This window comes from Neoarius graeffei, chromosome 17 (genome assembly GCF_027579695.1).
Source record: "Neoarius graeffei isolate fNeoGra1 chromosome 17, fNeoGra1.pri, whole genome shotgun sequence".
Taxonomy (NCBI): Eukaryota; Metazoa; Chordata; class Actinopteri; order Siluriformes; family Ariidae; genus Neoarius; species Neoarius graeffei.
Window position 1 is genome coordinate 3,832,316 of NC_083585.1, and position 14,174 is coordinate 3,846,489.

At 43.2% G+C, this 14,174-nt stretch overlaps 1 protein-coding gene and 1 pseudogene across 4 annotated transcripts in view; one reads left to right on the forward strand and one right to left on the reverse strand.

The window, feature by feature from the left end:
- The window catches only part of LOC132901319 (zinc finger protein OZF-like), a 94,417-nt gene extending 80,860 nt beyond the window's left edge, over positions 1 to 13,557 (forward strand). For all 4 annotated transcript variants that reach the window (XM_060943631.1, XM_060943632.1, XM_060943633.1 and 1 more), the window contains one exon: positions 8,983 to 13,557. In XM_060943631.1, the coding sequence (XP_060799614.1) occupies positions 8,983 to 10,406 (1,424 nt within the window). In that variant the 3' untranslated portion in view covers positions 10,407 to 13,557. The remainder of the gene's footprint in view (positions 1 to 8,982) is intronic.
- Positions 1 to 14,174, reverse strand: part of LOC132901311 (zinc finger protein 850-like) — a 495,238-nt pseudogene that overhangs the window by 245,717 nt on the left and 235,347 nt on the right.

Consider the following 14,174-nt stretch of genomic DNA (forward strand, 5'->3'; position numbering starts at 1 on the left):
TGCAATATCCTGCTATTGCGAAACTGACTATATAGTAAACCACAAAATACTGCTGCAGTTTTATTCATCAGGCACAATTTAACCAGAAGTAGCGTAAAATGCGTGGCCTGTGGATCCCAAGTGGTACAGCAGAAAACTGTTGCCCCCATCATCCTCCCCATAATCCAGATATTGCCACTTTCAAATCCTGATGATGCCACAGTCATCTGTGGTTGGGAGCTCAAGAGAGCAAAATTGTCTGGGCTCTCAGGGAGGTAGAGATGGTATGCTGTCTCTTCCCTGCCCTGTCAGTTATACTAGCCAGTCATGGGGGTGGGTGTGTGTGTGAGAGCACATATTAATAGAAATTGAGTGGATTAGGTTTTCCTCCAAGTGTGCTTTCTCCCCCCTGACATTGTATGAGTAAAATATGCGGTCAGCTGGTCAACTGGTATTACTTATCTCAGAGGAAGCACGTGATGGCCCTCCCTGGTTGGTAGCTGTTATGTGATACTGGAGAGCAGTCTGATGGGTGGGAATTGACCATGGCTAAATTAGGGAGAAGACTGGGGAGAAATCAAGGGGGGAAAAAGGCCCTGTCACAGGAAACACACAATATCGGATAATGCTGTCAGACCTCCCCATATTACAGAAAGGGGGGGGGGGAGACATTATAATACTGTAATATGTCCCTGATGTGGGTGGAGTACCAGAAGCATGGCAGGGAGGAGCTGATGTTCTCACACACTTTATTTTTAGTATTTTTGTTGCTTTTCAGCTTCATTCACTCACTCGCTGCTCACACACAGACACACGTGTTCTGGTTGGGAAAGCGCCCTTCTCTTCACTCTCCCTCCTTTTCTAACCTCCACTGTCACTGTAACAAACACACACAACATTAATTGACAACAGGTGCATTGACTTTGCCACTCACCTTCCCTGGCCCCACCCTCCATTCGCAAACTGACACTAGGCCACGCCCCCACTGTCACATAACCCCCGACAGGTTATGTGATGAATTCCGCCACCACCATCTGCGCCTGTGGACTACCTCGAATTTAAAAGGCTAGAGGGCGAGATACCAACAGGTGATCCGCGCATTGGTGTGGTTCATGATGTACAGCACGGGATGTTCCTCACCCTCCACCTCCTGGGACAAAACAGCCCCCAGCCCTCTGTCCAATGCGTCTGTCTGCAAAATAAAAGGGAGCGAGAAGTCAAGGGAGTGTAAAAGTGGCCCCCCACACAGTGCAGCTTTTACCTTGGTTGAAAGCCTGTCGGCACTGTTCCGTCCACTGGACCAGATCTGGTGCTCCCTTTTTAGTGAGATCAGTCAGCAGGCTGGTGATGTCCGAATAATTAGGTATGAACCTATGATGATAGCCAGCCAGCCCCAGAAACGGCCTCACTCCCTTTTCAGTCTTGGGCAGGCTGCAATCGCTGCAGTTTTGTCAATTTGGGGATGCACCTGCCCATGACCTCAAGTGGAAACCCAGATACCATACTTCCACTCGCCCAATTGCACACGTTTTCAGGTTAGCTCTGAGCCCCGCACGTCTCAGCAAGTCTAGGACGGCCCTAAAGTGTTCAAGGTGCTGCTGCCAATCATTGCTGTATACGTATCATGATGTCATCAAGGTACATTGCTGCATACGTGGCATGGGGATGGAGGATCTTGTCCATGAGCCACTGGAACGTAGCAGGAGCCCCAAATAACCCAAAAGAAAGCATGACAAACTGGTGTAATCCAAATAGTGTGGAAAAAGCTGTTTTCTCTCTGTATCGAAGAGTCAAGGGGATCTGCCAGTATCCTTTTTGTTAAATCCAGTGTCGAATAAAAGCGAGCAGCACCTAACCGATTGAGCAACTTATCAATGCGAGGCATTGGGTATGTGTCGAATTTAGACACCGTGTTGACTTTTCTGTAGTCTACACAGAACCGGACCAACCTATCGGTCTTGGGTACCAGGCCCACCGGGCTGCTCCAGTCATTGTGTGACTCCTTGATTATGCCTATGTTGAGCATGGCCTTGAGTTCATCCCAAACCACCTTTTTCTGTGTTCGGGTAAGGGTGGCTATGCACCACCACTCCTGGGGACATCTCAATGTGGTGTTCTATGAGGTGGGTGCGGCCGGGAAGGGGCAAGAACACGTCGGATAACTCTTTGCAACTTGGCAACCTCTGCGAGTTGGGCCAGTGAGAGGTGGTCTCCACAAGGGACCAGAGTGGTTTGGGTTGTTGGTTTGGTTGTTTTTACCTCCGATCCCAGCTTCTCTGGAAGTACCAACGCCACAGGGACCCCCTCATTCCAATGTTTTAAGTGGTTGAAATGGTATATTTGAAGAGCCCTGCCCCGATCCATTCGCTTCACCTCATAGTCAATGTCCCCGATTTGCCGTGTGATCTCGAAGGGCCCTTGCCATTTGCCAACTAATTTGGAGCTTGAAGTGGGCAATAACACGAGTACTTTGTTTCCCGGAGTGAACTCCTTAAGGTTCCTGGGTTAAATATGTGAGGGTGTGGAGCTTTGCATGCAGGTCGAGAACGTACTGAATTTCATTCTTGCTGGTTGAAGGTCCCTCCTCCCAATTTTCCTGCAGCACGTCCAAAATGCTGCATGGCTTTCACCCATATAATAATTCAAATGGTGAAAACCCCATGGAGGCTTGTGAGACTTCTCGTTACTGCAAATAACAGGGGCTGGAGCCATTTATCCCAATTACATGCATCTTTGCTTACAAACTTCCAAACCCTACTAAATCATCTGTTTGTGGGTGATGGACACTGGTGTGGATAGATTTAATTCCCTACAGCTCACGAAGTGTGTGTGACATAAACATAGTGCCTTGGTCTGTCAGGATTTCTTTGGGAATCCTGACCTGGGAGAGAACACGGAAGAGTGCTTCCACAACACTGCATGCCTCTGCACACAGTGCGGAGCATGGCCTGCTTCTGGATATCGTGTTGCATAGTCCACCAGAACTAAAATAAAGCAATATACTTGTACTGACTGATCTAATGGCCTGACGAGATCCATACCAATTCTCTCAAATGGGGTCTTGATTAGAGGGAGCAGGCACAAAGGCACTTTTGGAGTGGCCGTGAGATTTACTAATTGGCATTCGTGGCATGCCGCACACCACCAACGAACGTCCCCGCAAACTTCTGGCCAATAGAATGCACCATTATTCGGTAGGGTGCATCAGTTGCCCTCACTTTCATAAAATCTGATGCATTTTTGTTTGGGTGTTCCTTTTCACCAATAAAGACATCCTGTAAAATTTTTTGACCATATTCAAAAGTTTAATGGTGGCACCATGAGGTTCATTTTTTGCCAAAAAACGATTATTTTATGTTTTCGCGTAAGGTTTGAATCACAATGTTGGACTCCATTTATTGATTTCTTGTGACCCAGAGATCATGTTAAGAACCTTTGCAAGGGATTGAGAAGCATTAATGTGATACATAATACATTTGTATTGTTTAAAAGTAGTTGAACAATGATTCAGTGAACAGCTAAAACTCAAACTGTGCTTGATAATATATTTAGAATATGTACTAAAAATGTGTATCTAAGATATTTGGTATACTCTATAAGGTGCCATAATGTTCCATGAAAAGTGATTGAAATTTTGTCATAAAAGTCATAAAATAGCAGCTTTTTCATAACTTTGAGCTCCTGGTGCCACCATTAAACTTTTGAATTTTGTCAAAATATTTCACCCAGTGTGTTTTCTTACCAAAAGGAACAAAACAAAAATGCATCATGATCGGAGGAACTTTTCATTTTTAGGGGGCAACTGATGCACCCTATTATCTGGGGTAGTTTTATATCCTGTCCTTGGTGTCCAGCCATGGGATTAAAGTGAGCCACAGGGAACACAAGTTCCCTATGGCTCTTAGGGATTAACAACTGGTGTTATCTGTTCACCAGTTTGAGTGTCCTGCGTCACTTGATACAGCCTGTTCTTAAAGGGATAGTTCGGGATTTTTGACATGAATCTGTATGGCATCCCCATCGATAGTGTCGTGCAAACACACTGACCTTACCCCTGACATCATCCTGTGAGTCCAGTTCTTGTCCAGTTTTGGTCCAGACGAAAGTAGTCCGGCAAGTTTGTTGGGGTCATGAAAGTAAAACGTTTTTCGTCTCAAAACAGTATGTGTTCAAAAGAGTGATATATTTGCATCACAAAACCATTGTCAAATAAAAAGTCAGACCTCGATATCGCTTGGTGCTATTTTCTCTCCCTTCTTATCACTGCGCGCTGCCGGCTTCATCCAGCTGCGGCTCCAGCTTCAAGGATAAGCTGGAGCCGCATAAGTAGGAGTCCCGGCGGGTGGTTTGTATTCGATTCGTTTATATCCTGACCTTGTCAGCTGTCAGATTTATGTTCATGGACCCGGTAAGCTGGTAAATAATATTTATTTATTTTTTTCTTTACCAAATTCTAACAGAAAATGAGATTCAGGATTCAGCCATGTTTTTGCTCCGTGTCATGGCTGAATCCTGAATGACTCCTATTTGTATAAATAGGGCACTACATAGGCAGCAGTGGTAGTTTCTTTTTCCCTGCCATGGAAGCGCACTTGTATACTGAGGAGGAAAGCAATTTGCATTACAGCCGTGAGGCGGCTCGGCTCAGTTTTCCCTTTCGGGCGCTCTCGTTTTCTGTTAGAATTTGGTAAAGAAAAAAATATTATTTACCAGCTTACCGGGTCCATGAACATAAATCTGACAGCTGACAAGGTCGGGATATAAACGAATCGAATACAAACCACCCGCCGGGACTCCTACTTATGCGGCTCCAGCTTATCCTTGAAGCTGGAGCCGCAGCTGGATGAAGCCGGCAGCGCGCAGTGATGAGAAGGGAGAGAAAATAGCACCAAGCGATTTCGAGGTCTGACTTTTTATTTGACAACGGTTTTGTGATGCAAATATATCACTCTTTTGAACACATACTGTTTTGAGACGAAAAACGTTTTACTTTCGTGACCCCAACAAACTTGCCGGACTACTTTCGTCTGGACCAAAACTGGACAAGAACTGGACTCTCAGGATGCTGTCAGGGGTAAGGTCAGTGTGTTTGCACGACACTATCGATGGGGATGCCATACAGATTCATGTCAAAAATCCCGAACTATCCCTTTAAAGGTGGGGTATGAGATTTTTTTCAGGAGTATTTTTTACCATATTGCTTGAAAAGCTCCTCACACCCATGTTGCAAGCAGTACAATAGAAGGTTTGACCCAAAAATGAAATATTTTAATCCAGTCTACAGTGTAAAATAAAGGAAAAACGCCATCCAATCCTATCAAGGTACCACCTCAAAATGATTGGATACTGACACGTCAATCAGACTGAAGCCCGTGAGCAGCCCGTCCCATGTGTGTGTGTGAGAGAGAGCAAGCAGCCCCTCCCCCAACCCGCGCGCTGAGCAGGGAGAGACAGAAATGCATAGAAAAAGGTCCCTCCAAACAACGGGGATTTACACGAAAACAGAAGGAGATATTCACAAAATTCTTTCACAGTGAGTGCCACAAGGCTCCCCTGAACATACTGATGTAATTTTTTTGTCTGTAGTATAAAAAATGAGGTCACTAGAGCGAGTTAAAAACGAGTGACTTTTCTGCCAAGTTTATAATGGCAGTCTATGGGGCTGAGCGCCTGTTCTCTCCTCACTTTCAGGCTTCTCATTCAAAAACTGCAAGTCCTATCGTGTAGGTAGACACATTGTGTAAATCAGGACAAGTGTGGCTACTACTTTTGAGAAAATTGTGTGTGGAGTGAAAATTGGGGCTGAAAACACAGTTTAAATGAGAAAGTTTGAGCTATTTTTCCAAGCTCTCTACACTCTAACTTAACGAGAGGCGGGGGGTGGGAGCATGGCGAGGGCGGGCTTGTTTCTTTTCAAAATATGGCTTGCGGGAACCGTTATTCCAAAATCTCGTACCCCACCTTTAATAGTGAAATACAGGAAGGAGGGTGTCATATTTGGCTAGAGAGTTTGACCATCCATTACTTTCACTTGGTCAAACGCATGACGCAAATTCTTGTCTCGCGACTGCTCTAATAGGAAATCCTCAAGGGAATCCCCAAGAGAGGGAGGAGGGCCTAGCTGCTCCTTACTCTTTGCATCGCACTGATGTAGACAGCTCTGTGGCAGCTTCCCCAGTCAATGCCACACCGGGATCCCCCCATGACGTAGGACGCAGGACCCACCCTTATTATGTGTTCTATTAAATTTCTGAATCCCGGCCAATCAGTCCCCAAAATCAGAGGGTGGATGAGACGAGGATTAACTGCCATCTTTATGCTTTTGTCCCTGAAATAGAATATGGATCGGCACTAGAGGATAATTATGAACATCCCCATGCATGCACACAACCTTCACTGCTTGTGCTGTCCCCAATGCCTCACCTTGCACCAGGCTTTGGTGGATTGAGGTCTGATGGTATCCCCTTGGACACTTCCCGGTATACGATACGCTCCGGCCCGATAGGGGGCGGTCTCTGGCGCGTAGGGGATCCAGATCACAACTCCCACCTCCATTGTGGAGCACTGACTCTGGAGATGTCCCAGCTCCCCGCAGCGCCAGCATACCAGCCCAGACTTTCCCTCTGTACCGGTGTTATGGGCATCACTCACCTGGGGTGGAGAAGAGACAGACTTGGAAGAAGAACACGGGAGACACCATGGGTGCGGTGGGCCGGCTGGAGGGGAGTCGCCCCCCATCTCCGCAGTGGGGTAATGGGGTGGGGATGGGAAGAGGAGGGAGGGGGGAAGGAGAGAGAAAAAGAGAAAAGGTCTGCTGCTGGAACCGCTGCCAGATGGTCCTCTGCCAACTCAATGGCTTGACCCAGTAACACTGGGCGATGACAGTGGACCCACTCCGCCGTTCCTTCCAGAAGACCCGCAGTGAAGTGCTCCAGTGTCACCAGGTCGATGATCCCCTCAGCGTCACAGTTGTTTGCCCTCTGCCACTGCCAGGAGGCGTCCTGGAGCTGTTGGCCAAATGCAAATGGCTGGCCGACCTTCTCCAATGTCAGCGTCCAGAAGCACTGACGATGTTCCGGGGCGTGGCTGACACACTGCAGGATGGCTCACTTCAGGTCCACATATATGAGCCAACTGTTGGCGGGGAGCTGCTGTACGGCGAGCTGCACCTTGCCGGTCAGTAGTGGAAGTAGGCATGCCGCTTGATTGGCCACCTCCATGCTTCGGCAGCTTGCTCGAAGAGAGCGATGAAGGCCTGTGGATCATCATGTGAGCCCATCTTCGTGAGGTGGGGAGGGTCTGCCACGGTGGCAATCCAGGCCCCCGCCAAGACGAGCAGAACGCCTGGCGATCTTCCTGCTGGGCCAGCATCAAGGATTCAAAGCATTGCTCTTGTTCCTTCCGGAAGGCGGTCAGCACTTGATGCTGGTTCTGCTGGGTGGTAACAAGGGCATGGATGAGATCCTTAAATGGGGAGGACTGCATGTGGTGATTCCCTTCCATACTCCTGGCTTTCGGCACCACTATAGTATGTCCCTGATGTGGGTGGAGTACAGAAGCATGGCAGGCGGGAGCTGATGTTCACACGCACTACTTTATTTTTACTATTTACCTTGCTTTTCAGCTTAATTCGCTCACTTGCTCATTGCTCATACACGAACACACACTTGTTCTGGTCGGGAGAGCTCCCTTCTCTTCGCGCTCTTCCATCATGCTGATGTAAGAAAAGGAGGGATCCTTTTCTGACCTCCACCGTCACTGCAACAAATACGCACACAACATTTAATTGACAACAGGTGCATTGACTTTGCCACTCACCTTCCCTGGCCATGCCCCTGCTGCCACAAATATATTCAGTGCAATCCAACCAGCTGGCTGAAGAGAAGTTAGTTGAACACACATGCAGCATGCCTGAACCAAGCGAAGTTGTTAATTGGCTAATGCACATGTCGGTCAAACCCATCAACCATTATACAAATCAATTGGAACACATTTGCTTTATTTCAGGAGTATATGTGATGCTTATATTATCAAGCAGTTTAACAAGCAATAACATTTTTAGTATTTTTATGGAATTCAGTGATTCCACAAGAGTCATGCCATGGAGAAATAATGTTTTAATTATGTTTATTTTTAGCTCCTCAAACTCTTGTAGCTGAAGAACTTCAACATGTTAAGGGACAAATAGCATCAGATGAATGAATAATTAAACAGGTGGAAGTTTGGTTGCTTTATTACTACAAACCACACCGTGGCATTCTTCAAATACTGCAGTAAGGAAATTCCTATACTACTGCAGAACTACTTGAATGCCATCTGAATCGTTGTAGTCTGTCCCTTTTTTATACGCCTACATTTTTATTTAATTAAATGACTAATGTCTTAATTTCTGGATGTTGGCTTTCTTTCTTTCATCAGTTACATTAATATGAATCAACTGGATTTCACAAAATCCCACAATTTCTAATTTCATTAAATTTGTGTGTTATTGAAATTAATGTGTTTTAAACTTGACAACCTAATCCATATGAAAAATACAGACTTTCTTGTGTAAATGCTACTAGAAACCATTTGCAAATAAATCTATTCATATCCAGCATGATAAATAAGGCCCATTTTTGGATCTTTGAATGCAAGGGCTGAGTTTCCTTCACAATCCTGGACGAGCTGTAAATAAGGCAAGGCTTGCCATTAACTAGACTTGACATTAGATCAAACAGAAACCAACAACTCCCCCTTGGTCGCTCAGACCCACGGGGCTATGGCCAATGCTGTGCATAGCTGCTGTTCTAGTACCTTTATTGAATCTACAGTACCAGTACTCCTAGTTAGAGACTGCTATATGTTAGTCCTCAAACTTTTTTGTTTCAGTCTTGATTCATGTAGAATCTTGAATGTTTGAGGTTCAGTAAAAATGCTCCCTTACATTGGGTTAGTGTTAGATTTTATAATCTTGTTGCATTTCATGTTCAATTTCTGATTTTTGTCCTTTCACTTCTCCAGAAGTAAAGAAGACTTTGCTGCAGATCTTTTCCTGCTCTACATGTCCTCGTTACTATGCATCTCAAATTTACCTTGACAAACACATCCAGAGATGCCACTATGAAGAGTATGTGAGACTGCAGGAATCAGGAGAGATTAAATATGAGCTTCAGATCCCCTCCAAATGCTCCAGTAGTCAGCCAACATCATCTGATGCTCTCAGTTTTGACACTTCTCATAATGATATACAGAAGGAAATTCACCACTGCTCAGACTGTGGAAAGAGTTTTGGTCATCAGAATGCACTCAAGACACACCAGTGCAGTCACACAGGAGAGAAGCTACATCACTGCTCACAGTGTGGGAAGAGTTTTACTCATCAGAGTCGTCTCCAAATCCACCAGCGCATTCACACAGGAGAGAAGCCGTATCACTGCTCACAGTGTGGAAAGAGTTTTACTCAGCAGAGTGATCTCCAACGACACCAACGCATTCACACAGGAGTGAAGCCGTATCACTGCTCACAGTGTGGAAAGAGTTTTACTCAGCAGAGTGATCTCCACCGACACCAACGCATTCACACAGGAGTGAAGCCGTATCACTGCTCACAGTGTGGGAAGAGTTTTACTCGGCAGAGTTATCTCCAACGACACCAGCGCATTCACACAGGAGAGAAGCCGTATCACTGCGCACAGTGTGGAAAGAGTTTTACTCATCAGAGTAATCTCCGACTACACCAGCGCATTCACACAGGAGAGAAGCCGTATCACTGCTCACAGTGTGGGAAGAGTTTTACTCAGCAGAGTCATCTCCAGCACCACCAGCACATTCACACAGGAGAGAAGCCATATCACTGCTCACAGTGTGGGAAGAGTTTTACTCAGCAGAGTGCTCTCCGACTACACCAGCGCATTCACACAGGAGAGAAGCCGTATCACTGCTCACAGTGTGGGAAGAGTTTTACTCGTCAGAGTGATCTCCAACAACACCAGCGCATTCACACAGGAGAGAAGCCGTATCACTGTTCACAGTGTGGGAAGAGTTTTACTCAGCAGAGTGCTCTCCGGCTACACCTGCGCATTCACACAGGAGAGAAGCCGTATCACTGCTCACAGTGTGGGAAGAGTTTTACTCAGCAGAGTGATCTCCAACAACACCAGCGCATTCACACAGGAGAGAAGCCGTATCACTGCTCACAGTGTGGGAAGAGTTTTACGCAGCAGAGTGCTCTCCGACTACACCAGCGCATTCACACAGGAGAGAAGCCGTATCACTGCTCACAGTGTGGGAAGAGTTTTACTCAGCAGAGTGATCTCCAACAACACCAGCGCATTCACACAGGAGAGAAGCCGTATCACTGCTCACAGTGTGGGAAGAGTTTTACTCATCGGTGTTCTTTCCAACAACACCAGCGCCTTCACTCAGGAGAGAAGCTGCATCACTGATCAGTCTGGAAAGATGTTTACTTATTCAGTTACATTTAAAACCTACAAGTGCACCAACTTGTAGACATTGCATGATTTTAAATTTGTCAAATTAAATATGGTTATTATTACAGTTTTGGCTGAAAATGACCTGTACTTTGAACTTTATTGTTCATGTTATATGACTGTTTTAAAATGTGTAACCTTATAGTGATATTTTAAAACAAGACTATTTCTTTTGATCTTAAGTAGTCATTAATTACCACCATACAAGTGACAAACTGCACCACTATTATCAATGTAATACTGCAGCATGAGACTAATTGTTAATGGAATTTGTACTGATCAGGAGTTTAATGTACTATAACAGAACTGTGGATCAAACCAAATGAGTATGGACCATTTGAAATGAAGCTCTTCCAGCTATATGCATCCACCTTGTCTCACTGGTAGAGGAGAAGCCATCAGTTATTTATAATGATAATCTAGGAATCGTACAAAAACCTGAACAAAAATTCAGTATGTTTGAAGTTCTTTATCCTAATATATGAAGCCAAAAAAAATAATTCTACCTGGTCAATTCAGCTAATTATTATTTCCTGACCTGTGGTCTATATTCTGAAGTTCTTTCTGAATTTGCGAATTTCATCTCAAACCTGGTTGTTTATTGAGACAACATTGTTAGAGACGTTATTTGTTTTGATCACCTGGAAGAGACTGAGAACAGCATTCCTGTCCATTCTAGATTCAGTATGGGTTAATGAGAGGGTCACAGAATCTAACCCTATTTTTTTTTTTTGAGGTTTTTGTATGATTCCTAATCGTCACATTCTTGATCTAATACTTGCATTTGTATTAAATATAGAAAATATAGTCACACTTGTACAGTCTGAAGCTCCCTCAGACCATTACCTCATCTCTTTTGAAATGTCTTAATATATGCACCTTGCATGCCATCGCATCAAAAGTGCATTCACGTCAACTACTGCATAAAGTTTTATCAGTAGGGTGATGCCAAATCTACAAGAGGTTATGCTCGACCATCTCAGATTTCAATGAAATTTGGAGGGCTCAGAGATGCTATTAAAAGACGTTAATCCCCAAAACTTGAGCTTCCTATCACCAATAGTTTCAGAGATACGGGCATTTGAATTTTTCGATTTTTTTTGTTTTTTGCTCAAAACATACATATTTCAAAGTGCAAAATAATCTTTATTATGCAAGATAGAAACCTAAAATTTTGCACAGAGAGACTCAATGTCTTGTACTACAAGATTCAACTTAGAATTTCAATGGTCATTGTATATTAGATGGTGATTTTAACAAGGAAATTAAAAAGACAAATTTGCATTTTTTGCATTTTTAACTCATTCTGGAAGCTTGCCTGTGGCAGTAATGCTTAAACTAAGAATGTTTTTCAAATCCACACAGAAATATCTACCAATTTCAGTTTTACCAAGTCTCCACTATTCCTAGTTTGTCTGTAATAGGGTTTTGAAATTCACCGATTTCTAAAACATGCCATTTTCAGTAGCAAGAAATCCAATGTGGGATAGCAGTTAGGAACTTGTACATTTTTTTTTCAGTAATCCCCAAGACCCATATTTTATATTTCCAAATTTTTGTTCTGTCTCTCTCAAGTATTTCTAAACTACAGGGGTTTAAAAAATCCATTTTCACCAAATTTGAATTTTTGATATATTTTCATATAACTGATATAGACTGTGTAACATGGCAATCAATGACCAGCTATTGTGTACCAGTCAACAGCCAACCTTATCAATATCAACACAGCACAATAGGTGACCTTTGATACCAGAACAGGTGGCTCATATCTTATAGTTTTAGAGTCTGTAAACTGCATACTTGTTCAGATAACATTATATTGCTTGGATTATATTAAATACATTGTAATACAGAACACTGAGAAAATTTACCAATGTTATTAACTGAATGTGTTTCTTTGCAAGGATAGGATATTTTGAATAGTTGACTAGGGAATTTAATTGTAGTTGCTTTCAATTTGAGATCAGTATAAATGAGTTTGTTCTTAGACATCTATAAATGGCTGAACTTCCTCCCTGTTCTATAGGAATTGGACTAAAGAAAGATTCTGACTGCCATAAACTAACATACAACAGAAATTGTAAGTTACTGAGAGAGTAGGGATGTCCCGATCCGATCACGTGATCGGAAATCGGGCCCGATCACGTGGTTTCAGACTCGATCGGAATCGGGCATTACCTCCCGATCAGGGATCGGATATATATCTATATAATATATTCTCATTTTTAACACATCAATAGCTATGCGTTGGCACAGAGTGAGACCAGACCTCTTGTCTCAACACAGCAACATCAACGCGTGCGGCATGACATCACTTTGTAGCGGAGACGCTATTGGTTATTGGCTGCCTGTTGCCGGCGAAGTTGAACACGGAAGCAGTTCGAAGCGGAAAGCAAAGCATGTCTGCGGTGTGGCAGTATTTCAAAGTTGATGACAACATTGCCATAGCAAACTGTGAAATATGTAAAGTTGGAATATCAAGGGGTGGACAGGAAAGGGCCGCATTTAATACAACAAACCTGATACGGCACCTGAAAAACAAACACCCGACACAATACAGCGAGTTTTTAGTGCTGTTGCAAACGTGTTGGATGACAAAAACAGGCTCAAACCTGAAAGGGTAGAAATGCTTGTTTTCATCAAGAAAAACGTTAATTTCCTTAATTGAAATTACTGTATACCACTGTGAGATGCATTCTTAAAAGCAAATTACTGGCACTGTGGCAGTTTTATTATTATTATTATTTTTATTTGTTTACATTCCTGCCAGGTATTTTAAGGTTATGTTTTTAATTTGTTATTTATTGTTCAAACTACCTCACGTAAGTGCTCTGTTTGCTAACGGAGTTGTTGGATGTTAAAATAAGGTGTTAAATAAAAAAAAATGAGGAACATCCTGGATCCGTTTCTTTCCTCGTCTTTATTATTTTTTATGGATTATAAGAAGTATCGGATCGGGACTCGGTATCGGCAGATACTCAAAATCAAATGATCGGTATCGGATCGGAGGGCAAAAAAACCTGATCGGGACATCCCTACTTGTATCTCTGAAACCATTGGAGATAGAAAGCTCAAATTTTGGGGATTAACTTCTTTTAATAGTATCTCTGAGCCCTCCAAATTTAATTGAAATCTGAGATTGTCGAGCATAAATTTGTCAGATATTTGTTGATTTGGCATGGAATGACCCAGTAGTCTCCCAGAGTTATCAATTTGATTGGGTCCCCGTTAGACCCCACAGAACTTGATCAGCCAACTGAATGCTTACAGTCAACGTTCTGCTTTACTTTAGATAATGTAGCTCCATTTAAAAGAAAATAATTCAGGAGAAAATAAAATAAAACCTAGCACCCTGGTATAACAATCACACATGCACCTTAAAACACAAAATTGATAGTATTCCATTTAGCATGGAAGGAGAGCCTCTGGAACTACAAAGACAAGCTTTTAATGCTGCTAGATCAACAACTCTCTCCACCCTAATAGAAGATAACAAAAATAATCTTAAATTTTTATGTAATACTAAAGTATTACATAAAAATTTAAGATTTTGCTAAAGCAAAATGAACTAGAAATAAGACCACCACAGAAATTGATTTTATATGCACATATGTAATCACGACCATACACACACCTTAAGTAATCACAAATGTACTCTGATTCATATAACCACACGTACAGATTTCTTTTTATGCTGATTAAATATTAATTCAAAGCTGTGTG